The 27,973-nt window shown below is 34.3% G+C and overlaps 1 protein-coding gene across 1 annotated transcript; it reads left to right on the top strand.

The window, feature by feature from the left end:
* The first annotated feature begins 459 nt into the window (after positions 1 to 459).
* On the top strand, positions 460 to 27,411 carry LOC106870237 (probable helicase with zinc finger domain). Its single transcript, XM_014916255.2, has 17 exons — positions 460 to 688; positions 1,889 to 1,996; positions 4,059 to 4,256; positions 5,424 to 5,623; positions 6,097 to 6,273; positions 8,872 to 9,103; positions 10,139 to 10,249; positions 11,347 to 11,471; positions 13,850 to 14,059; positions 16,162 to 16,412; positions 16,606 to 16,724; positions 16,913 to 17,206; positions 18,515 to 18,622; positions 18,996 to 19,071; positions 19,507 to 19,702; positions 20,462 to 20,747; positions 23,158 to 27,411. The coding sequence occupies exons 1-17, from the start codon at positions 479 to 481 to the stop codon at positions 24,961 to 24,963; spliced, it is 4,707 nt and encodes a 1,568-aa protein (XP_014771741.1). The 5' UTR covers positions 460 to 478; the 3' UTR covers positions 24,964 to 27,411.
* The last annotated feature ends 562 nt before the right edge of the window (positions 27,412 to 27,973 follow it).

Below are 27,973 nucleotides of genomic sequence, written 5' to 3'. Positions count from 1 at the left end.
TGGGCTGGCCATTGCCTTATAAGTGAATCTTGTAGATGGAAACTGGAAGCCCAACATGTGTGCTTGTGCTTTTTTTTAGCCCCACCTCCCCACTTGACAATTTACTGGTTTGGCAAAAGAGACTAAAGTGTCAGACTTCAAAAAGTAAGTGCTGATGTCAGTCCATTTGACTAAAACCCTTTAAAGCATGGCCTTAGTCCAATGACTGCAACAGGTTAAAGATAAAAGAATACCCAGTTTAACACCATCAATTAGCCCTTGGATGTCTTTGATAGGGCCTCAGTTGCAAGTATTTGGATCAAGCCCCTCGTTTGAGGATATCAGGATATTCATTTTGTCAATCTTGGATGTTTCTTTTTTGATAGCTTCACCATCAAAAGTTTATGTTTTAAAATACTGTTTAAAAAAAGGTGAAAATAAAAGCCTGTGTAATGAGGATTTTATAATTGTTACTGAATGAAACTTACTGTTTGTGTCTATGTTTTTTAGTTTCCTGGAAACTGGTAAGTGCTCTTACAGTGAAAACTGTACTCAAGCTCATTCCGAAGACGAATTACAAGAGTGGAAGGACAGGTTTGAATTTAAGAAACAGTCACTTCAAAAGGCTCGGGACAAGCAACTTCATGGAATTTCTTACATGGAAAAATTGGCTGAAAAGTTGTTACTTTCAGAAAATCCTGAATCTTTGGTAATAATTTGTTTTAATTTGTCATTTGCAGTATTTGGTTGTGTTGTGGTGCAGAGGTTGCAGCAATCAGTAGTTCGTCGTATCATTTATAATGTATTTGCCCCTTATAGGAAAATTGTTAATATATGTCAAGTTTATAAAGGAGCCATTCATATCCAAATGTTAGTCTATTGCAGCAATTAATTATAAAGGTTTAACTATCTCCTGTCATGCATTATATTTGGCCTTTTATTTTCAATGTAGACTTTAGCATTTAAACCGGCCATATCCAGCCAAAATATTCAATTTGTTTTATGTTCGAACTGACCAGATCCAAGCTCACACACCTACCCTACAATGTTATTCTACATTAAACAATCACACCATCGAAATCTCAAAGATATGAGCTAGTGCATGATTTATTCAAAACAATGTAAATCAATAATCATTATGTTTGATAGAACAATCTGAACACTAAAGGGTTAATCGAAATCAAACTATGTCTGTTAAATAGGGGGGCTTTGATTATTGATCTAATAAAAGGTGATTGACTTTTATTCTTCATCCTATGTTTAAGTATTGCATCAGTTATGCTCTACTGACACCTCTTTCAATGTTTAATCAAAATCTAGATGGGGTCCACAAAACCCTAAGTGTGGAGGCTTTGATTATTGCACTGTATTTGACTTTATTCTTTATCCTGTTAAAATATTGCAACAGTTATATTCTCTAGTGGCACCTTTCTCTTCAACTTGTTTTCTTTAGTTTAATTATATCAAAAGTATCAATTTCCTTACAAACTGGAATCAGTCAATTTATTTTAGCTTTAGCAGTTTCGATTAAGTGAAAAAAAAACAAAAAAAAAAACTAATGATCTTATTTTTCTACCCTCAAATTTTTACATTAAAAAGCTCTGAAAATTAATATAATTTGAGAAATGCCTTTCACCCTGCAAAATTCTTGATGGCATTCCATCTTTCTGTGAACTTGTGAAATTGATTACATTCAGATTTGAATGCAATCAAACCTGACAGTTAAGTCTACCTTTTTTCGATTAGCACCTAACATATTACCATTATTATTGAGGTAGAACAAGAAATGTTTGTTAGCAAATCAAATGTACTTTACTTGTTGTTCATAATAACAAATTTAAACTTTTTGTTTTTGTAATATTTAGTCTCTTTCTCATAATTAATTTTTTTTTTTTTTTAATCATTTCAGCTTGTTTCCAATTTGGATTATGTGAAGTTACACATAAATTCTGACTTGAAAGTAAATATGTCCAATAAGAAGTGTACTAATTCTTGGACTTTCACTGTTACTAGTAAGGTAAGAAATATTTTTTTTATATATTCTTTTTATCTGTATATACTGTGTATTTTCAGATTGTTAAATCGGAGCTAACGACATTAAAATTGTTAAATGTTTGATTAATGTCAGTCTTGCAAACAAAAAAAAAAAAAAAAAAAAAAAAAAAATGATCTTTTAAAATATATTTGGTAGTGGAACTACTTTTGTTGTATATGCTATATTTGAAGTACTTATTTTCTTTCTCTGCTGTATGTAATTTTTATGAAAAACTAATGGTCCCTTTTCTTTGGTGTTGACATAGTATCAATAATATAGCTTCATTTTCCTCTGTCTGCTTTAGTTTGCTTCTTCTATTTTAGATGTAAGCTAGTAATAGTTCATATTTAATTCAGTTCTTGGGTGTGAGTTTAATAGATGAGGTGCATTCAAAACGTATCCAACTATTTTTCCCACCAGACCTAAGGACAAAATTCTTTGGGTGAGAGGTGACGCCCCTCTTCTTGCGCATCAGTGAAAATTTTTGCATTGATAGGCTGCATCAGTTCCCAGCAATAGAGTAAAAGGCAGATTGTATGATGCCTGTGAATGAACAGCTGTGAAACATGAGCTGTGATTACAGAGGATATGCAAAGGATGAAAGAAGTGAAATCAGAATACTCTGCTGGATGGGTAATGTCAGTGTGCATGTATGGGAGAGTGTAAATGATTTAAGAGAAGAACTGGGTATAAGAGGCATCAAATGCTGTATGCAAGAGAGAAGACTGTGCTGGTATTGTCATGTGATGTGTATGAATGAAGACAGCTGCACAAGGAAGTGTCAATCTCAAAATGTAGAGGGAACCTGTGGAAGGGGTAGACCCAGGAAATTGGATGAAGTGGTGAGAAATGCTCTTCAGAAGTTGAGCATCACAGAGGAGGTGACAAGGGGTCAATACTTCTGACAATTACTGTGCTTGAGAAGACACATCAAGCTAAATAAAATCTTGGTCATCCATACATACAAGTATGTCTTTTATGACCGTATCCCCCGACTCAGCTTCCTTGTCCTACTGGATAGCCAAGTATCTCCTCTGGTGACCCCATTAGTGCTAGTGCTACATAAAAAGCACTCATGCTGGTGCTACATAAAATCACCCATGCTGGTGCTACATAAGAAGCACTCATGCTAGTGCGGTGCCACATAAAATCACCCATGCTGGTGCCACATAAAAAGCACCCGTGCTGGTGCCATGTAAAAATAGCACCTGTGCCAGTGCTCTGTAATTAAGCACTTGTGCTGGTACCTGATAAAAAAGCACCCATGCCAACACCTCATGAGAAAGCATTATTATGCTGGTGCTGCATAATAAGCACCCAGTATACTCTGTAATGTGGTTGGTGTTAGAAAGGGCATCCGGCTGTAGAAAACTTGCTCAAAACAGACAATTGGAGCCTCTGGTTTGCTAGCTCCTGTCAAACCACTCAACCCATGCCATCATGGAAAACTAACGTTAAATGATGATGATAATTATAGGAGACATAAGTTAATGAACGGTGGTTAATATTGAATATTTAACATCCACTTTTCTATGCTTGCATTAGGCAGGGGGAATTGTTGAGGTAGATTTTCTACAGCTAGATGCCCTGCCTGTTACCAACCCTCACTTGTTTCTGAGCAAGGTAATATTCGCCCATGACATGCATGTTTTTCATGGAAGACTGGGAATGAATAACATCACTTGTATGATGAGGATGATGATCCCTTGCAACCCTCACATTCCAAGGCAAGGGCGTGCGCACACACACACACACACACACACACACACACACACCGAGGGCTTCTTTCGGTTTCTGACATGTAGCTGTAGTAGAAGACACTTGCTCACAGTGCTGTACAATAGAGCTGAACCTAGACTGCGTGGTGGGAACCAATCTTAAGTGCACAACCACCTCTGTGCCTAGACCTGATCTTTGTAAAAGTATTCCTTATGGTTTAGGTGAGTGATATGCTTCTTTGGGCATATTTTTAATGCTCAATTGTCACTTGTTATATCTTTGTTATTTTCATAATGTTTTCATTTATTTCTCTGTCTTATTTCAGGTATGTCTTCACAGAGTAATCTTGTTGGATGACAATAGTCGGCTATTTTTCCGCATTTCCAGCATTTCTATTGGTCCACGTAAAGCCCAAAAACATCAAAACATTGAAAATCTTTGCCAAGAATGGGTTAATTATGAAGCATATCAAACAAAGAACATACCAAGTCCAAGTACTGTAGAGAATGTCTATAGGATCAAGGTATTTAACTCTTTGCTTTCATTATCTATTTTAAAATGCTTGACCTCATCATAATTTTCCTAATTTATTGAATTCATTTACTTGAGAAGCTAATTCATCTAAAATAATTCAAAATTTCACTAAAATAATTTTGAATTATTTTGCTAAAATAGTTTTGCATTATGAAATTAAAATTTTTTTTTTTATCCATACATTGATCTTTGCTGCCCATTATTGCTGGGATGGTCATGGGGGTAGTGTCCTCAGGCACCTCCTCCATAGGGTCTTGCCAGAAGCAACTGTCATTACACTTTCTGGCTGGATTCCCAGACATAACTGACTGAGATTATGGATATTATTCAACCCTTAGGTCTCCTGCCCATTGGCTCAGAGTCTTACAATTCCTAAATAATTTTACAATATAATTTTTTTTTTCACTTACTGTCCAAAGTAATGTAGCTGCATCCCCATGTGGCTTATTTTATGTTTCTCTTTATTAAGGCACAGATTTTCTGTCAATTATACATGGTGTCTTGACATTGGAGAAATTTTCTGCTAGATTTCAACCATTCTTACATAAGAACTGGCTGGAATAGATTGTTCATATCTGTTTAGACTAGATTAAATTAATGGTGGGTAGTAATCCAAACAGAAACAATTTAAATGAGAAGAGAGAATTAATTATAGATGGAATGGACTGGTTGGTGATTCAGATTATTTTTTTTATTAATATGCTTGCAGAGAGTGGGTTTTATCCATGTCTGCTCAAATTAGAATGACAGTGAGATTGATTTGTTTATATAAGACATAAATTTGCAAGGTTAATAAGTAAGCCTTGAAATGGACAGCTTTGTATTACTTGTTGTCAAAGAGAAAGAGGTGCAGTATGAATGGTGAAGAGGAGAGAGGTATGTGTTATGGATCATATTAGTTGGAACTGGACACAGATTGCAAATTTCTTAAGAGCAATAGTGTTTTAAATATCCACCACAAGGTATTATCTAGTGAAGCTAGTTGATGCTTTTAATGTTTATTGAACCCTAGTATGCTGTTCAGTCGGAACAGATTTCTTTTGAGGCTGGAAACTAATTCAGTATTATTAGTTTGTTGGAGTTTTTTTTAACTTCAAAATTGTGGCTTTTATTTCAATGTGATTTTTTTTTTTTTTTTTTTTGTCTGTTGTTATAGGTGGTCTTCAAGACAAATATCTATGGTACATTTCGTCAGATTATTGTTTTTGATTTTGGAACTGACCCTCTACTTTCGAAAGAAATGCATGTTGAATCTGCTCCTATCCCTGAAGGAGATAAACTTTCAAAAGACTTAATGTCATTTGATGCAAACAGATGGAATGAATTCAATATAGATTTGGTGAAGTTTGAACCACAGTATGTTTTAATTTACTCACTTTCCTAGAGTTTACTTGAAATTTAAACTAGCTATTTGATATTTTTTTGTCTCGAAGCTATTATGTCCAGGAAAAAAATATTTCCTTGAAAATGAAGAATATTTTTCTCTAATTAATATTTTAATTTTGTCTTGCTTAGTATTATAATAAAAAAAAATAATGAAGTCAGTTTATAATTAAGCAAGTTTTAGATATTTAGCTTTCTTTCCCTGTTAGCTTTACCCATTTCTTTTAACTTTTATCTGATAGATGCTTTGTGAAATATCAAACTGAAATTGTAATAAGGTGTTATAATTATCAATATTAAAACGTTGCAAACTTATATATCTGAGTTTCAAATCACACTTTTTTAACTGACAGTTGTAAATAAATAATTCTGGATGAAAAAACTGAGAAAATGTAACTTTAAACCTTGATCTTAACTTTAAAATTATTTGTTAATTATTTTTCTAGTCCTCTTCCTTTATCTGAAAAAGAAGAATTTCTGTTGGAGGAATATCCTCTACCAGATCCCAATAAACTACAAATGCGAGAAGTGATATCGCAAGCTTTCTGTCGAGAAAATTACAGGCAATGGATGCATGACCTCTTGTATTTTGAAGAACTTACACAATTTGGTTTAATTTCTCGGTAAGTTGTTTTTTTTTCCTTTTATATTGCAATGTTATATAAGGCAGTAGAGTGTTGGATTAACTGTCTCTCAGCTCTGTCTCTTTCTATTCTCATTTCAAGTTCAACTAGGATTGACTTTATCCCTCATCCTGTTGAACAAGACATTGAATCCAATAAACATTTTGTTACAATTTTTTTTTTATTTTTAACCATTTTGTCTCAAACAAGGCATGAGGCCACAATGGTGTATGGGACTACAAAGACAGAAAAGAGGTCACCTGTAAGTTGAAAAGCTGTTGATTGACAGAAAACATAAAAGGACTGAATATTATAGAAAAGAGGAAAGCAAAACAATGGTAATGAATTTCTGATATCAGCAGTTCAAGGAAAGAAGCTAATAGGAAAAAATAGGCATTTTGACTAACCGGAAGCTCAACATAGAAACAATGTACCTGGGATAAAGAAGCAGGTGACACATCTAAAGGTGTTGAAAAGAGGTACTAGACCAGGGAGTTCATCAGAGTAATGATCATTGAAATCCTTATATAAAACACACAACAAAGATGCATTTTGGTGATGATCCAAAAACTTGAACCTAGTAGTTCTGAATTTGATCAAGCAAGTTAAGTCAGTGGATTTTGATAGCAGATTTATGAGTAGATTCTGCTGGCAATGACTAACTATCTAATCAAGAATACTTCTAATATGTAAGTTTGGCAAATTCTCTATCCATCTCAGTGTGAGCATAAATGTCTGCTTATGTTACTTGTAAAAGTTAGTGAATTGAGGTCGTGAAGCACTTCCTCAAATTCAGGAAAATATCATTTCAAGAGAAGATATTATAGTTGTTGATATTAATAGAGCAATATTTATTTTTTTACAACAATACTTCTGGAAAAAATATTGCATTACATAGAAGGATCATGTTTATATGAAGAATTGCTTCCAATAAGAACAGATATGTTGAAACTGAAAGCTTATATAGACTATATTAAGATATCTTTTTCTAGTCATGTACTCAAGCTCTTTAACCATATTGCCAGAATAAAACATTGAATTCCACTCTGATTGGAGATAGAAATGGAAATCCTATTTGACTTAATGCAACACACAATATTATTTAATGGAATCATGCCATTATTAGAAATGGGAGATGAAAACAAAGGAACCATGCAACCTTAGACTGATGCACAAAGTAACTTTTTACAAGACAGCTGTATTATATAATATCTGAACAAAATCTCTTTTTCTTATATGAGGAAAAATATATACTTGTATTAAGATATACATAGAATTTAGAATTGCATAAGATACATGATTTTGATTTCCCCATTCCATATTAAGGTCCATTTTTGAAAATTCTAATTAATATCTGAAAATATAGTGACACTTTTGAACTAAATATAGAACACTTTTTGTGTTTGTAATTATTTATTGGAGTATTGACAAAAGTGCCGATGGCACATATGAAAGAGTTTCACCAGCTCTTCATTTCTGATTTTTTTTTTTGTGTTATTTGTGTTTGAATCCATACTTAGTTTAAACACTGTAAATATGAATAGGTTTCTGTTTGAATTTATTATTGGTGAAACTCAATTTCATTTCTGGTGCTTCGATATCCAGAAATTTATCTCCAGTATAGACACAAGCATAGCTGTGTGGTTAAGAAGTTCACTTTGCAACCTCATGATTTCAGGTTCAGTCTTACTGCATGGTACCTTGGACAAGTATTTTCTATAGCTCTAGGCCAACCAATGCTTTATGAGTGAATTTGCTAAATGGAAACTATGTAGAAGCTTGTATGTGTGTGTTATGTTTATCCCTAATCACCTCTTGACAACTGGTTTTGGTTTGTGTACATCCCTGCAACTTAGTGGTTTGGCAAAAGAAACTAATAAAATCATTGCCAAACTTTTTAAAGAAATATAAGCATTAGAGTCAATTTGTTCGACTAAACCCTTCAAGGTGGTGCTCCAGTATGGTGAAAGTCCTGTGGCTAAAACAAGTTAGATAAAAGAAGAAAAATATTTTCATTGTCAAACTTCACAGTATAAGAATAATAAGAAATCACTAGATATAACAGAAGAAAATTGAAACTGATTAAAAAAATTGTCTGATGTAAAAAGCACCCAATTCACTCTGTCAAGTAGCTGGCATTAGGAATTGTATCCAGCTGTAGAAACCATGCCATAGCAGACGGTGGAGCTTGGTACAGTCCTGTCAAGCTTGGTACAGTCCTGTCAAGCTTGGTACAGTCCTGTCAAGCTTGGTACAGTCCTGTCAGCTCCTGTCAAGCCATCCAACTCATGCCAGCATAAAAGATGAATGTTAAATGATGATGATGAGCAGATCAGAGGAGAAACTGTTAAACCTATGCTAGTTTGGCTCTGTGCAGTCAGAGGGATTGTTAGGTGACCCACTTGAACTGACCTGACATTTGCTTTGTGTCATATGTTTATGAAAATTCGGCATAATTTTAATTCCTCCATTCAATTATAATAGTAAAAAGTTTGAAGAAAAAAAAAAAAAACGTTAAAAATATTAATTTTAGAATTCAGTTTGGTTTTAAATATCTTTTTTACAATTTCAGAATATTTTGTGTGTTTTATTTTTTAGGTTCAACATTAAAGTTACTTTGCAGATTGTGAATCGATTCATGTTAGTTCCTGGTGGGTACCGTTTAGCAAAATTCAGTTCAGATGGTCAGTTATTTGCCAGAATGAAACTTGAAAATGAACTTTCTGAAGATACAATGCATGGTCGATTGATTTTGCAGAGTGCTAATGCTGTGTGGTTTTCATCTTGTTATTCATTTGAAAACAATTCTCAAAAAAATGATGTTGAAAAGGTATTTACAGGTTTTTATTCTTCTTTTCTGAATATTTTTTTAAACTTTAGCATTTAAACTGGCCATATCCAGCCACAATATTCTACTTGTTTTATGTTCAAACTGACCGAATCCAGCCTTTCCTACCTACCCTTCAATGTCAATCTAAGAATAAAACAACCACATCATTGAAATCTTGAAGCTACAAGATAATGCATGATTAACTCAAAACAATGTGAATAGATAAGCATTACATTTGACTGGCAACCTTACTAGTGCCAGTAGCATGAGGAAAACACACCAGAAAGGACATTATGATAGACATCCAGCTGTAGAAACCATGGCAAAGCAGACATTGGAGCTTGCCACAGCTCTGTGGCTCAAATGCTGTCAAGCCATCCAACCCATGACAGCATAACAAGATAGATGTCAAATGGTGATGATATTATCTCATTTCTACTGCTAGAGCTAACTGTTATAATTGTGACAACATCATAATAGTAGCAGTCTTTCAAACTCCCACCATCTCTAGTAATGGAGCAGTAGTATTTCAAATACATAGCAAATATTATTTGTTTTAGCTGATAATTCAATAATTTATAATTGCATCTCAAATGCTTTGTTCTTTGTGCACTCAAAATAAAATTTAGAAAACAATATATATTTTCGAAGTTTATAGTCCATGTTCAGCTGTTGATTGGTTCCAACATTTTATGCACTCAGCCATTTTGATGTTGCTGTTTTTGTTTGCCCCTTTCAATGCACAAAACTTTGAGGTTTCACCTCCACACCTGTCACGACGCTTGGTTGCCCTGTGGCTTTGGCCCATTTGGAAAGAGGCCTATAAGAGGTGAGAGTGCGAAATTGTCTTCAAAGACCACCAAACATCATTAAAATGAAATCTTTATCATTGACTTCATCGCTATCACAACCATTACTACAAGCAATGCAATCAAACTCATTAATAAAACGCAATTATGACAAAGTTAGAAACAATTATTATTCTTTTTTTTACTTGTGTATGCTTTATTCGATTTTTATTCTTTTACTCCTCAGGTTTATGAGGCTATAATAGAAGATAAAGGTAAAGATTTTGTCTTCTTCCGTTTATCATCCAAAAGTGTATGTGATCTTCAACTGAAAGCTGATCAAGAATTAACAGCTCATGTAAGCCTCAGTTTTACTACTATTATTATTCCTCCTTTGTAATACAGTGTAGGTAAAATTGCACGGAGTCTTTAATCATCTGTCAAGTTACAACAAGGACCTCAGACAGATAATACCTTCCTTAAGATGTGTGCTGTACCCAATAAGGCTGCTTTTTGCAAGACACCAATCTTGCATAGGATTTCCAGTTGCCTTAAGAAGTTATTATTATGATTATTATTATTGTTGTTATTATTATTATTATTATTGAGTGAGAGAGCAGTGCATGCCATCAAAGTGACACTGGGGTAAAATATACAAAGCCCAATATACCCATCATGACTACCCGTCTGATAAGGGTACACCAGGCACATGCATCACAACCATACGTGCGCGACATGGTGATCTCATATCAAGATAAACAGCACATGACCTCACAGGTGGGGCCCAGTTAGAATTTTCTTCAGGTCGAGTAGCCCATCCCGCACAAAAGGCCCCTGAATAAGGTTTGTTTAAGGATGTTGAGCAAAACACCCATGTTTCCAAAAGTGAATTATTCAAACCCCGAAGAATTCTTCTCAACACATGGCTATGATGCTCCCCCACTACTTCTGCTTGTGATCAGAGATCCACATATCGTCGGCCACCAAGGGACATGCTCAACTGGTTAAGGTCAAACAATTGACAAGCAAATCTTTGGTATTGAGCAGAATATTTGCTGTAGCCCATCTTTTATACCAAGACAAAACAATGTACATAACACTTCCAATCAATTAAGAGCAGAAGCCATGAGAACCAATGACTGGTACTGCTGCTGCTGCTATTATTATTATTATTATTATTATCATCATCATCATCATCATCATCATCATTATAATAATAATAATAATAATAATTATAATAATAATACTTTTTTAATATTGCTGGTTCTGCATTTTGTGCTTGAAATATCTATAACATTGAATGTGGATGGTGGTTACAATGTACTTTATTTATCAGATTCACATTTGTTTTGGATTAAAAGGTGTGAAAATAAATATTGATTGCTTTGATGTTTACAAAAAGAACAAAAAAAAAAAGGATTTCTATACAAGATACTTCACCCCTTTTAATTCCAGGTGCAGTTTCAGTTGAATCGGTTACCTAAATGTGAAATGCATCATGCCATTGATAACTTACCTGACCTGGACATTGTATTCCCCAATATGTTACACGCTCCTAGTGTTCCCTGGGAAATTGATAGGTAAGTTACACTTTAGATTTCATTTAAATATTTCATTTTTGTATTTGGTTTACAAGATTCTTGATGTGAACTCCTGTGTTGAAACAGGAGGGTCATTATGCCAATAATACACACATGCACTGGTTCTATTTCACTTATTTTATTATTTATTTGTTAATTAATTAACCAGTGGTTGTATGGTAAGAAGCTTGCTTCCCAACCACATGGTTCCAGGTTCAGTCCCACTGCGTGGCACTTTGGGCAAATGTTTTCTACTATAGTATCAGGTTGACCTAAGTCTTGTGAATGGATTTGGTAGATGGAAACTGAAAGAAGCTTGTCGTGTGTGTGTTTATGTGTGTGTGTGTGTGTCTGTGTCTGTGTCTGTCTGTCTGTCTATGTCCCACCACCGCTTGACAGCTGATGTTGGTATGTTGATGTCCCTGTAGCTTAGCAGTTCAGCAAAAGAGACTGATAGAACGAGTACCAGGCTTAAAAGATAAAATTAACTTCTCGACTGTTTGATTATTTGTTCGATCAATCGATCAGATAGGCTTGTTAAAGTCATTTCATTGCCATTCACGGCCTCATCATTGTCATGCCTTCTCTGTTCCAGTCTGCATAAGAAAACAAAATAGTCATTAGTACATATGAAAACTAGTAATCTTTTACCTAAAATAAAAAAAAGCAGAAGTACAAGTTAAACAAGTCAACAACAAGCCACAATTATTATTGTTTGGAAAGTATTATATTCACCTTACACTGACTATTCTAAATTGAATTTTGGATAGTTGGTCTTTATGTATGATATTTTCTCTTTGAAAACCCTTGACACATATCAGTTCATGGTTGCTTATATAATTACAGAAGTAGAGAACTGCTAGAAGAGACATCAGTAAACTGTGGTCTGTGAAACTTTCTGAAAGAAGGCATGACTATCGAAAAATTACCTTGAATTTTTTTTAGTAGTACAGTTCCCTTGATGATGAGCCATGTCTCATGTGGCTTGCATTTCAGAAGGTTGCTTGTTCCTGATCTAAACTGCTCCAAGAATGGTTTTCAGTATTACTGCAGCTATTTACTGATAGCAAATAGTTGCTGTAGCTGGTCACTTTTCCAATTTCATAAGGAATCGTGTATTAATTTAGAGTTTTTTAAAGTTTTCAAATTGGTCTAAAGAGTTACGGGTCTATAAGAGTTGTGTGAGAACTGCAATGTTGTATGGGAGTGAGACATGGTGTCTGGGAGAGAGAGAGATGGTAATTTTGAGAAGGACAGAGAGCAATGGTGAAAGAAATGTGTGGGGTGAAGCCGTTTGATAAGAGGAGGACTGAGGATTAGATGGGAATGCTGGGATTGGAGGAATCAGTGGAATGGTTGGCAAGGATGAATGGAGTGAGGTGGTATGGGCATGTGTTGAGGCATGAAGAGCATTTTCTGAGGAAGGTGATTGCATTTGGGGTAAATGGAGTTTGAAAGCGAGGTAGACCAAGGAAAAGGTGGAGGGGACAGGTAGGGGAGGAGATTGGTTTGAAAAAGGAGGACGCCCAAAACTGGGTGAGATGGTGTGAGGGTGGTTGCTATGACATTGAGGTAGATCTGGCCACCCCGTTAATGGGGACTAAACCCAGATTTAAAATACTGGATGATGATGATGATGATGATGATGAAACCAAAAGTATCATAAACGAAGGTTCAGGCATAGCTGTGTGGTTAAGAAGTTCATTTCATAATCCTATAACATTGGGTTCAATCCTACTGCATGGCACCTTGAGTAAGTTTCTTCTACAATAACTTTAAACCAACCAATACTTTTATGAAGAAATTTGGTGAACAGAGACCTCTGCTTATTTATTCTGGAAAATATATCCAGTTTAGTTTGGAGGCTTTTTTTTTTTTTATAGAGAGAATAGATGACTTGGTGGAATGATTTGGTAGTTTTTACTGAATTATTAGTTGTTTCTTTTTGGGTTTACTATTTTACAAGGACCTGCTAGACATTTTTTTGACCATAGGAACAGTTTTTGTGGACTTGTGTGATCTGCATGTCCAGAAGAAAAATGAACATTTGGTTAGTCGTTGTTGTGAAGTACTGATTAAGCAATTCTATAATAATGCTGGAAGTCAGCTGAATGACAAGGCATGAGACCCATAGATCTATCTTCCTAATTATTCTGTGTTTACATCTAATGAAGGACCATCTCTGATGGAGTGAATAGTGTTGGTAAAGAAATGTTCTACTACTTAATGAAGCAGTTATGAAAGATTTATGAGTCATAAATTTATGACTCGTATGGTCATATAAAGAAAGAATCTAAAGATCATTTCATGATGCATTAAAATTTTTGGTATTTCAGATCATGATTCATTGAATTTTTGTTTCTTCTTTTTTTCTTCAGTTCTTTGGAAGGTCTGCTTGATTCCCGGGTGAATGAGAAACAACGACAAGCTATTGCAGGAATAATAGCAGATTCTAATGGTGTGCGTTTACCACCTTTATTGTTGCTTGGGCCTTATGGAACAGGAAAGACCTTCACACTTGCCCAAGCTGCCAAACTTGCCCTTCAGAAGAAAGGAACTCGAATAATGATCTGTACCCATTCAAATAGGTAATTTTAAAACCGTTTTTTCTAAATTACATTACAATAACATTGACATATGATACTAATAAAGTCATATAATCATCTATTTTATTATTGATTAAATTCTAATATTTTTTCAGGGTAAAGTATTCTCCTTTTCTCTATTTATTAAATCACAATATCACAGTATTGACTAGGTCATCAGATGCTGTTACGTATCACTGGTCACTATGCACTTCCAGTTTTGTCTTGATTGTGCCATTCTTTTCCGTCTTAACCCAAATTGCTCGACCAAATTGTCTTCCCATTGTCATAGTAAATTATTGTCATTTTCAATAATTTCTACCTTCTACAATCAGTGATCTTTCAGAGTGGATTTCACCTAAAAAAAAATAGTGGACAGGGGATAAATTTGGAGAATAGTGCAACTAGGGAAGGAAAGTTGTCTTGCACTTTGCCCAAAATATAATGGATAAAGAATAACACATAAGGAGGTGTTTCATTGTGATGCAGCATTCATGTTTTGTTTGTCCATGTCTCAGGTTTCTCTTTTCACATTGCCTCTTACGAACACCTCAGGACATTAAAGTAAAATTCTTTACTGATTTTCTGACCACATGAAACAGACATGTGATGAATGACACCCTTCCTATCAAAAAAACAATGATTAACATCACCACGTTTTACTGATTCTGACACTTTATTTTAGATATCAGTGACAGAGACAGTTTTGTTATGATTTCAGCATGGTTTGTGCTTCATCAGCAACAGGTATTTTTCTAACACCGCATGCTGGTCAAATCTCTTTTCCACCATTATACAGAGAATCAGCAACTATTTATTTGCTGGCTTTGCTAACAGCTGGCAGACCAGGTAAAACTCAGATAGCAATGGAGGCAGTATTATTACTGAATGGCAACCTTTATATCCTGCTTAACATGGATATATAATACTGCCGTATTCACCCTGAGAAAGTTTCTTATGCAGATGTCTTGTGTATGAAAACACCAATATTGGTAGCAGATGAGAATTGCCAAGCACCAGTGGTTTAACCGTTGTATCATATGATTTCAGTGTCTTGCACTTTGTCAGCAACTGGTATCTGCTAACATTACATGCTAGTTATGGCAACAATGACTCAGCCCTCTGTGATGATGCCTTTTTTGCTTCAACTTTATAGGTTTCATTTCCTATTATGACACTTCTCAGAAAGTTTTCATTTCTTGTGTTTGTCTATTAGCAAACCCAACACAAATTTTGTGACCACTCAAATCATTTTCTTTTAATATTATGTAACACAAAGGTGCTGTATGCATCTCACTAAGGCAGCAAGCTGTAGAATTGTTAGCATGTCTGATAAAATTCTTAGCAGCATTTCATCCGTCCTTGCATTCTGAGTTCAAATTCCATTGGTGTCAACTTTGACATTCATCCTTAAGTACCAGTTGAACCCTGGGGATTGATGTAATTGACTTACTCCCTCCCCAGAAATTGTTGGCCTTGTGCCAAAATTTGAAACCACTATCATGTGACACAAACTTTGCAGGTGTCTGCTTCTTCAGAAACTCCACAGACAGTCAGGTGGTGATTTTCAGAAATCACTGCATGCACTGATGTGATGTGATCATCATTTGTTGTTATGGAGTTTCACTCAAGTTTGAGATCATTTTGATGGATGTCATTCCTGATTTGAAGGGTGCCAATGCACCCTTCGTGACATTGTGTACGACTCAATCTTCCCATTTGTTGTGTTACACCATTGGAAAGCGCTTCATAAAAGCATTTTTAAAATTTGAATTACATTTTCACAGAAACATATTACTCTTTCAAATCTTTAATTGTTGAACTTGTGACAAATCACCAAAACATAGGTTTATTCTATCATGTGTAACTTAGTGACTAACTGATGTAGCATGATGTGACTGTTATTAGACTGAAGGCCAAGATTACTCATACATGAATCTTTATTCACAAGAATGCTTACACTTGTTGAATAGCATGCTGTTTTAAAGTCTGGTTTCTTATATAGACAGACTTTGTACAAGTAATATTATTTTTATTTATTTTAGAAATGCTACTAATCTGTATTATATAACATTTATTTAATATCTTTATATTGTTTTATCTAGTGCGGCTGATCTGTACATTAAAGAATTTTTCGACCCTTATGTAACAAGTGGACACCCTGAAGCACGACCTCTCCGTATCTATTTCCGAAAAAGATGGGTACTCACTGTTCCTAGCTCAGTGATCAAGTACTCATTACTGCAGCCTGATTCAACATTCCGAGTCCCCACAGTTGAAGACTTGAAAAATCATCGAGTTATTATAACAACTCTTAATCAATCTCGAATCATTTATGATTTGAATTTGGGTCCAGGTATGATTGAATTCTCAATTTTTATTTTTCACTTCTTGTTTTTAAAATTACACTTTGCAACTGGCTACATTTGATTTAAAATTTTTGTATAATGTTCTGATATTTTTTTATATCTTCCGATATTTTTTTAAGACAGCCAAACATTAAAAGATTTGTTGAAATATATTCATATTTGGTTGTTTGTTTTCTTCAGATTTTTTCACACACATCTTCCTTGATGAAGCTGCTCAAGTCATGGAAACTGAAAGTCTTATCCCATTGGGTCTTGCTGGAGTGAATACAAAAGTAGTCTTAGCTGGAGATCATATGCAAGTAAGTGGAAAGTCTTAAGTGACATACATTTTTAAAAAATCATTTTTTAAAACTGTCTTTATGTATATTCCTCTGTTGTCAACACCCCTGTGCCATATTTTGAATTAAATATATTTGATATTCATTTGAGTGTCACAAATATTAAATTCAATATCATTATTATTATTATTGTTATTGTTATTATTCAGATGAGTCCCGAGATATATGCTGATTATGCTCGGCAGAGAAATTTTCACCGCTCATTGCTTGAAAGACTTTATGAAGACTATCCAATAGAGTCTCCTTGTAGGATTATGCTCCATGAAAACTATCGTTCAACCATTGAACTTGTAAACTTCACATCTAGTCTTTTTTATGATAACAAACTAATTTCGGCGGGGCAGGAATCACGCCATCCCCTCTACTGGCCATTTACATTTTTCACTGCTAAAGGTGAAGAAGTACAGCACCAAAATAGTACAGGATTCTTTAATATTGCAGAGGTGAGTATTCCTTAATTGTTTGCACTGGTTTTAGTGATTGAATTGTGGCCATACTGGAGTGCAGCTATCTAGGGAGTATAGTTGAATAAAGCAACTTTCAGGTACACACAGGATGAATTTAAACTCTGAATGTAAAGGGAGATAAACCAATACTACGTGGTATTCTTTCTGGTGGTCTCTGGATTCTGCTATTTACTTGTATATTTATAATTTGTTATTATCATCAAAGATTCATAGATTTTTTTTTCGTTTTGAAGAAAGTGTCCATTAGCACTCTCTAATTTTGAATTAATAACTGGATAGGATGAATGTGGAGTACCATCACAGAATTGATCTTGTTTAAAAGCAGGATATAAAGATCATGTGGTATAAATTACAAATATCAATTTATTAAATGTTGGTTGTTTCTTTTTCTAAAACGGAACACTTTGTACACAGGATAAAGAAGTGTGATTCCATAAATTATAGGAGGGCTTAATAAATTTGATTTATTCAAAGAAATATAAGCTCTAACATTTCAAGCTTTGTTCTTTGTATGAGAGTGAGAAAAGAGAAAACATGGTGTTATAGTTATCAATCAAACTCTCCTGTTGACTTAGTGTTGTCAATGCAGACCATTTACTTATCCCTGAAAACTCAGCTCCAGATATTTTTCTGTCTATTTAGATTCAGTGAGTAATATTACTACTGTTTTGTTACAGGGGCTACAAGCTACAGTAGCATTCACCCTTAGGGTTTAGCCGCATTTAAGTGGCAAATATACTTCACCTTGTCGTGTAGCTACTGTTTATACCTCTTTCAGAGATTTACTATTGCTTGTTTACACTTTTTTAGATCAGTGAATTTTCGTCACTACAAAAAGGATATATGTATTTGCATTGGGAGCCCTTCGCATCGAAGATTGGTGATTGTCGTACGCTGACGAAGGGTAAATACCCAGAAACCCGGGTCCGTGTGTATCACGTCAGATCGACGATGGGAAGGATGACTTCCCTTTGCAAATACCGACAGGGCACAGAAAGTGTGTCAGTAGCCAGCTGGAGGAGATGTTCTCCTGGGGCTACAAGCTACAGTAGCATTCACCCTTAGGGGTTAGCTGCATTTAAGTGGCAAATATACTTCACCTTATATTCTAAAGTTAACAACTTAGAATTAAAAGATACAGTCAACTGTGTTAAAGGATTAATGCATCGCTTAAAAAATTCCCTTTCATACTAATTATCGAGTTTTTAGAGAGTAATCAAAATGTTGTAGTTTCATAAATTTAAGCTGTATTTCAAATCTCAGTGAAAATGGTTTTATTTTTAGGTTTATGAGGTGGCAGAAAGAGTCACAGAATTAGTGAAAAGTTGGCCCTCTGAGTGGGAGCCATTTGGTGAAAACAGCATTGGTGTGGTAACTCCCTATGGTGACCAAGTAAGTATGTTCTTATACTTAATAAAATTGGAAATATTTTCAGAGAGATTAATAATTCATCCATTAATCAGAGCCCTTTGTAAATCCACCCCCTTTTTTTTTTAATCCCATTTGCTTCTTCCAAGAAAGATAGATATAACACATAAGCTATGGAGGCTCTTGTAAAGAAGGCTTGGTGAGATGAGAGGGATAAGTTTAGTATTGTTAATATAGATTTTTTTTAAGATTTGCAAAAATATTTAAGTGTGAAGATTATTAATATGAGAGATGTGATTAATTAATGGGGTCTAATCAATACAAACAACTAATTAAATCAGCTGTGTTTTTGTGTATGTATGTTTCATATTTTACTAATCAGCAAATATAATTTCAGGTACAAAAAATAAGAACAGAACTCCGAAAACGAGATTTAGGTGGTGTTTCTGTTGAAAGAGTTGTAAATGTTCAAGGTAAAGTTACCTAATCATTTCTTGATAGTAGATAATGCTGAACAGATTTTTTTTTTGTTTATATACACACATTTTAAGAATCATAAGGAAAAACAATTCTTTGATTCCAGTTAGTGACATCAGTTTAATATAGAAATATTTTTAAATATTTGTCAAAATTTATCAAAATAAATACTGTTTGTCATTTGGATTAGTAATGTAAGAATCTAAAAGTAGACTTGTAAAATATTTAAAAATTTTATTTCACTTTTTATTTTAGAATTAAAGTATTTTGATATGACCTTTGAATTTGAGGTTGTGTTTATCTTAACAGCCCTACTTTTGCCAACATTAAGAGAAACCATTTAAAACTTAAATCTAAATGAATAAAACATAAAATGTACTCATTCTCAGCTAGGCTATTAATTTAAATGAAAATATAATCTTTTAATCCAGGCAAACAGTTCAGAGTAATAGTACTGAGTACTGTGCGTACAAGACACACATGTAGTACAGAAGGAAATTTGGAAGACATAATCGACTATGGTTTCTTGTCTAATGTCAAACTCTTGAACACTGCAATCACTCGGGCCCAGTCACTTGTTGCTGTTATTGGAGATCCTGTGTCTCTTTGTCTTGTCGGAAAATGCAGGTAATATAAATGTGGATTCTATTACCTCCCCTGATTCCAGGACTTCTTTCAAAAGACTAAAACACAAAAATGTAGATGCACAGATTTTAAATTTTGAACGAAAGTTCCTTTCTTTGCTCCCAGTGATATATGTTGATAATCTACCAGTCTGATTTAAGTTGTCAATATTGTAATGATGCAATAGTTCTACTTTTACCTGTGAACTTAACAAAAAAATCATTTCAAAGTAGCTACCAACATTTCTTTAGATATCAGAACATTAAAAAAAGAACCTCGCCCATTGAAGTTGGCTACTACGGCTTTCTGTCTATATCAGTGCGCTATTTCCTGAGTCTGGAACCCAGACAACTGAAGAAAACCATCAAGGAAACAGGCACCGCAGCTGAAACTAGCTCCAGGTTGCTATGGTTGATAAGAAACCACAAGTGGAACCTTTCCCTAAGTGGAGACTAGCTCAATCCTTGCTGCCCCACTCAGGTGAAGCATACAGGCTATGGGGCGAAACGCTTATTCCCATGAGATACCTGCTGATGATATGGAAGGGTTTCCAGCAATGCAATGGATTTAGAAGAGCTTGCAAAACCTCTTGAGTAGCTCCTGCTGTTTCTGTGTGAAGCAAAGCAGATCTGATCTTTATTCCATTTCACAATAAGTTATATTAAGATTTCTTCAATGATTTCTTTTACATTATGCTATCTTCAATAATTTTTTTTTTTTTTTCTCTAAAATTATCATCGCAATATTTTTCTTTTTCCACAGAAAAATCTGGGAACATTTATTGGAGGCTGCTACAAAAAATGGTAGCTTAATTGGAATGAGTTGGAGTCAACTCAGAGGCCAGTTGGATGGAGCTGAAATAAAGAAGACCTATGTTCTCAATCCTTTAGCACCAGAATTTGTCCCAAGTCGCCAGCTACGCTCTCATCTTTTAGATGACGAACCTTTTTTTGATCCTGCTGTGATTAATCCATATGGACCAATAAAAGTTCCCACATTCTCCACTATGCCCTTCTATTCCCGATATTCATACCCACTGTACCCTCAGGTAAGTACATACATATATATATCGTCAGTAAGCCATAAATCCCAAAAACATGCACACTCTAAGTTATAGAGATGTAGAGTATATAAAGATAGATATGGCCGGCTTATGGGGTTATCCTGGTTTTCACACCCATAAAGCACTTAGCTTTACAGCATTTCTTCATACCCTAAACCTGTTGGCCTATGGCCTCTCATGCGGTAAAGCTAAGCGCTTTATGGACGTGAAGCCCAGGTTAACCCCATAAACCAGCCATATCTATCTTTATATATATGTGTGTGTGTATATATATATATATATATATATGTATGTATACATTGAATATTTTTACAATTCATACTTATATTGTTAAGTGTACATTGCATTAAATATATGTAAATAGTTTCAAATTCTGATTTTGTTTTCTATGTCATACAGAATGTTATATATTAGGTATATTACACTGGATGTCTTCATAAATATATATATATATATATATATATATATATATATATATATATATATATATATATATATATTTGTTGCTATTGCTAAGTAGATTAATCAGATCTGCGCTATTGAATTTTGATGACAACTAAATATTTACCTATAAGTAGATAAGACACAATTCTTTTAAAATATGTCTCTATAAAAAGGCATATCTTGCTTGGTTTTGTATTTATGACTAACTAATGATTTCATGGATTACAATTTCCTTAAATCCCAAGATGAAATTGTATATTAATACTACAGTATTTTATTTTAATGTATTTAAACTAAGACATTTGTCATTCTCTATCTCTGGTAACCAATTTTATAATGCAACTTTATAGAAATATTTATAAATGTAGGCACCAGCATGGTTGTACGGTTAAATAAGTTTGCTTCACACGCATGAGGTTCTCAGTTCAATCTCACTGTATGGCACTTTTAGCAAATGTCTTCTGTTATAGCTTCAGCTCGTGAGTGAATTTAGTATACAGGAATTATACAAAAACCGTTTGTATGCATTCTCTATGTATATAATAAGGGAATTTCATTCCCCAAAAATACTAGGCATTAAACCAGTATTTCCTTGGATGCAACCATCCCTTCATGAGGTTAACATATCCTCTAATTAATTTTATATATATATATATATGCCAGCATGGAAAGCAGACATTAAATGATGATGATATATGCGCATGTGCGCACACACCACACACACACACAACGATGATTGCCACTTCTTTACAAGAGAAGACATCTCTTCAGTGAGTAAATGCCATCATGAGATTTTATATGACTAGCAAATCTGGCTTTGGACAATCATCAGACCTTCCTGCAGATGTTACAGACATTTCCAGGCAGAGAACTGTCTGGGATTGAAGTTAAGTCCTGTTTACAAAGGGCTCATTTCAAGATGGGTTGTTCGATTCTCTATCTTTCAAATGCTTTACAACCACCATAGTTCACTTCTTAATCTTCAACATTCACACTAAGAATCTTAAAGGCTGCTTTTGATGGCATCTGGAAAACACATACACACACACACACACACACACACACACACACACACACACACACTCACTCACATACATATGCATTTGTGTATGTGTATGAATGTATGGATTTGTCTAAGTGCATCTTGGCACTACTTGGGCACCAATGACATTACTTATGTTTTGTTCCCCCCACCGCTCTTTTAGGAAGCACAAGTACTTACACACACATGTACATGCATAACAGGAACTTCTGCCTACCAAATTCAATCACAAGGCTTTGGTTGACCCAAGACTATAGCAGAAGACACCTGCCCAGATAAATAAGAAGTTTAGTAGCTTGACACTTCAACATGACAAAAAAGTGGGATAAAGTACTTTATTTGAAAACCAGTAAGGGTTGGTACCAAGATCATCATCCACCTCTAGAATACCATCTTGAGGAGTATTCCATGCCAATGCAGAAAAGATAGATGTAAAAACTAAATAGCTATTAAAATATAGTCTGAAATATAACTACAAATTAAATTATCATCATTGTTTAACATCCACTTTTCCATGCTTGCATGGATCAGATGGAATTTGGTGATACAAATTTACTATGGCTGGATGCCCTTCCTGTCACGAACTGTTACCTGTTTCCAAACAAGATATTTCCCCATGGCCAAATATGTTTTTCATGGAAACTGGAAACAAACATCACTTCTATGATGGTAATGCACATTTATAATCACCACATGGCAAGGTAAGTGTACACATAAACTACTGTGAAGTAGGATTGAACCCAAGACCACATGTTTGGGAAGCAAGTTTCTCAACCACTTAACCATACCTATACCTAAATTAAGTGATTACTTCAAATCTTATATAAAAAATATATTCAAGTAAAACTGAAGTTACAATATTTCCCTCAGTGAGACATTTTGTTTATATTTCATTTTGTTTCTTTGCAGCTGTATCCTCCTTATGCTCCATTTTATCCAGGACCTTACTATGGCTTGTATCCAATGTATCCTGGTTATCCAAATGTACCTGGTCAGTCTTTAAATGGACGCAATACTCCACCAATGCCATTATCTTCTCGGCAGCAGCATACTCCATCTCCTCTCCATAGCCAGCAGCGTCCTAAAGTAAAGCCACCTGCTGTAACCCAACCTGTCCCAACTCCAGCTCCTCCACCATTACCTGCTGATGTTGGAACATCTGAAGGGAAAAATTTAGATTCCTCCAAACAATTAGCCAAAACTGCTAAACTCACTAAAGGTCAGCCAGTTATGTACATGCCACCCAACCCTTACCAAAACTCCTTTCTACCACTCTGCCTACCGTTACAGCAGTTTTATCCTCCAGATGACCATAGGATGATTATGGTTCCTCCAAGGTTTCCCAGCAGCCCCTATTTAGGTAGTCCTGCTTTTATGACTCCATCAAAATATCTAGGTGTGTCACGTCCTATCACTGGACGAAACGGCACATATTCTCATAACCGTTGCAATCCAACCAATCGAACAGATCGGAATCATTTCTGTATGAAAGATCCTCTGTTACCACCTTCATCGTCTCCAAGTTCCACAGCTACTGGTCAAGTGATCCAACTTCTACCAAACGTTAAGCATGTACCATCATACTTATTGTCTCGGCAACAGATAGGAAGTTCAAATGAAAGCTCTCGTACAAACACTCCGATATCTACGAATATCACCGATGACTTTACATTACACTTAAAACCTGATCTCACTGACGATCATCATGTAGAAATGCCAACCAACAGCAGATCAGTAACACCAATTGAACATTCCTGGGGACAAATTGGCCACAACAAGAAATCTCTCAATGGTGATTTGCACAAGCATATTCTTCAGAATGAAGACAATTCTGCTTCCAATCAAGGCAAATCTTTGACATTACGTCAGATTATTGGTGTAGATAAAATTAAAGAAAGAGAACCATGCTCACCATTTTATCCTGTTAGAGAATTTGCTGAGCAAATCGTTGACAATGACCATATTATTAAGCCTTCCCCTATGAGATCCCAACAAGCTTCAGTTCGGAATTTTGAAGTACCCAACAGCTTGGATAATATCACCCTATTGCACCAACCAGTTATTGATGATCATCTGAGAAAGATGAATACTTCCAAGCTAGATTTACCATTACATAAACTTGCAGAAAGTAATGGCACCAGCCCTATTGGCCAACACAATGGTCTCAAAGACTTCCAGCCATTACGTTTCTCCACCGGGTTTAGTCATCAGTTCAATGACGATTTAGAAACCCCAACTACAGTGTTAAATGTTGTAAAAATGTTAGATGAAAGTCCCGAGAAGGAAGTTGAACGGGATCTAAATACCCTCAGCAGGCAGACAATGCAACCTCAATCCAACTACTCAAACAACATGTCTCTAGATTTGGAATTACAGAGGCATGTTAACAAAATTGGACAACCACCACCACCACCATCAGTTTCAGAAATGAAAACCAACCAAGTATGTGGTAGTTACAATATTCATCATGTTCAAGGAGGAGAATCTCAGATTCCACCCAGCTTGATGTGGCCACTGAGAACTCGGCTGTATGATCGCTCTGCAGTTATACAGCCGAGCACAGTGGAGGAAACTCAAAAGTTCATAGAACCACTCACACCTCACACTCCAGCAGGTTACAATACTCTTGGAGACACTGATCTGGATTCTCTTTCATTTCTCAGAGACTTAAATATTGGGGAAACACCTGAACTACAAGCTGAAAGTCTGTATTAAATAAATAGTTACGCTTTTATCATCAACTTCGTAAATTGTTTCGTTGACATATTGAAGTCTGATTAAATTGTTATGTGTACATTTAATGAGAGTCCAATTAAAATATCGGCAATGGCAGCTAATAATAGCATGCAAGTTCTCATTGGTTGTCCTGCCCCCCTCCTCCCCCTCTCTCTTCTGTTTTGTTTCTTTATTTTCTTTTTAAATATACTTTATTTATATTTTTATTGCTTCTAATTTTTTTTTTGTTTCAAACGCTTTTATAGCTGTTTATTATTTTTTTTTTTGCATATTTGTCACAATAATAATAATTATTCATAATACTAAACTGCCATGAAAATATTGAACACCCATGGAAAATTATAAAATTATTGGCAAGTTGGAGTTATAAACCTATATTCTTAATCACTTTCTTTAAATGAAGTCTGAAAACATAAAAATTTTTTTTTTTTTACAATATGAAATAATTCTCTGGAAAAAGAAAATGCTTTTAGATATTTTCATCACTACTATTATAATCATTTTATTTCACCAAAACACTTAATTGATAAGTTTAATTACTTTAATTATATCTACAAGAAATTAGGTGTCGGAAATATTCAACATATTCTTATTTACTTTCTTTTCCTATATTTTAATATTATTTCTTATTTATTTTTATCATGCATTACAGTTTAATTTTTAAACTTCATTTACTTATTTTCTCCCATATTAACTTTTTTTATTTTTTTTTATTTTCAAAATTCTGGAATTAAGTTACCCAGTAGTACATAAAAAAAAAAGCTTTATTTAAAGATAAGTTTGCTATCTAATGTTACCAGGGCATGGCCAACTTTTAGACCTTCATGCAGCCATATCATATATTGCAGCTACCAATGCTTACCAAAATGCTGCCCAGAACAAATGTTGTAACCAAAACTGTCTGACTTATATATATACCATTGGACTTTTGCTGGCCAGCTTATCAAGATAACAGGAGGAAATTTTGATATAGTGACTTGTAAAATTTCGCTCCACATTTTTTTTTTATAAACCTATGTTCCTTATTGACTATATATACAGAGTCCACAAGGTCTGGGTACATGGAGTAAATAAAATCATAACATAAACAATTAAATATAAGAAATAATAATTTCTTAAAGTATGTGTTAATCCTCATGTACCCAGACTTTGTGGACACCCTATATATATATATATATATATATATATATATATATATATAATATGTATGTATATACACACACACACACACATATATATCTACATACACACACATGTATATATATGTATACACACATGCATGCATATGTGTATACATATGTATATACACACACATATGTATAAACACATGTGCATATATACACACACACACACACACATGTATATGTATATACACACATATACATATACACATATATATATATAAACACACACATATTTGTGCATAGTTATACATGCACATACTCATAGATATGTGTGTGTATATGTATGTATATATATTTCACATTTAAAAATATACTCACATTTGTATGTATATTTGTGTGTGTTTGAGTATATATGATATCTACAGAATCACACTTTTATTCAGTTGAGGGCATTTTAAAATCATATAACTTGTAAATTCCACCTCCCAGATTTCACAGTATCTTTTTGAATTATTTAACTTTAAAAGAAAAGAAAAACATTTCTCTGGAAAAAAAATTTTAAAAAAAAGGAGACTTATCTAAACATTTCTTTTTATTGGTGGATTTGTGTGTCAATTCTGTAAGAGAACTTTTGATGTGGTTTATGACAAGATGCTTTTAACTTTGTACGGTTGTTAATTATATTGAATGATTCTTGTCAGTGTAACCCATGCACATTAACTGTTAAAAGTCTAGGGATGATATTTACAAGAATTTCTTAAAAGAAAAAATGTGTGCATGTGCATATGTATGTGTGTATGTGTGTTTTTATGTGTATGTATATATATATATATATATATATATATATATATATATATATATATATATATATATATATAATGTGGGTGGAGGGATGGAAAACAAACTGAAAAAAACTTAAGAAGTAAAAACAAAAAAAGACACCAAAAAAAAATCATTGCATATTTTTTAAAAGAGCTATTTGTCTTATTGTATTCAATAGCAACCTTATTACATTTTGGTATTGTAAAAATCCATGACAAAATGCTAATATATTTTCTTCGTTGTTTGGTTAAGTACAAAATAAGTCGTCAAAACGGCTTTGGCTGAATCAAACGTTTTGCACCTTTTTTTTCCCCACCCCTTGCTATTTGTAGCAATAGTTTAAATGTCTTTGTATGTGCATTGGCAGGGTTCCTATACCAAAGTCTGTGCTACAGCCTAGTTTTGTTGCCTTGTAGAATGTTTTTCCAAATGTCAGTTTCTGTTGAACAGGAACATCTGGAATAAAACTTATGAGACACCATTCCTTCTCTGTTGACTTATATTTGTGTGAATGTGAGAGTGTAATATTCAATATTTTAATTTACCATCATTGTCATTATTGTTTCATTGTCCATTTATTTAAGCTTGCATGGGTCAGATGGAATTCATTCAGGCAAATTTTCTAGGGCTAGATGTCCATAAGGAATCTGCCTCAATAGATGAAGATTAACGACCGCCTGTTACCAACACTCATCTGTCTCCAAGCTTGTTAATATTTCACCATAACTGGCCATATTTTCAAGGAAGATTAGAAATGGATACCACGTGGAACAATAGGGATGTTTGTTAAGAACCACCACACCATATCAAGACGACGAGATGCAAACACCCACTCCTCATATATATATATATATATATATATATATATATATATATATATATACATATCAACACACACATGTAATAGGCTTCTTTCAGTGTCCATCTACCAGATCCACTCAAAAGGCTTTAGTTGTCCTGGGACTATAGAAGAAATTTTCCCAAGGTGTCATGCAGTGAGCCTAAACTTGAAGCCATGTGGTACAGGCACAAACATCCTAATC

This window comes from Octopus bimaculoides, chromosome 6 (genome assembly GCF_001194135.2).
Source record: "Octopus bimaculoides isolate UCB-OBI-ISO-001 chromosome 6, ASM119413v2, whole genome shotgun sequence".
Lineage (NCBI taxonomy): Eukaryota > Metazoa > Mollusca > Cephalopoda > Octopoda > Octopodidae > Octopus > Octopus bimaculoides.
The sequence above is the reverse complement of the archived record's forward strand: the minus strand, read 5'-3'. Positions and strand labels throughout refer to the sequence as shown.

Excerpts from the sequence above, each read along its gene's own strand:
- LOC106870237 (XM_014916255.2), top strand. The coding sequence starts at position 479 with ATGTTTTTTAGTTTCCTGGAAACTGGTAAGTGCTCTTACAGTGAAAAC. Across the intron at positions 16,725-16,912 it reads TAGCTGGAGATCATATGCAA|ATGAGTCCCGAGATATATGC; the intron begins GTAAGTGGAAAG and ends GTTATTATTCAG. Across the intron at positions 19,703-20,461 it reads TGTCTTGTCGGAAAATGCAG|AAAAATCTGGGAACATTTAT; the intron begins GTAATATAAATG and ends CTTTTTCCACAG.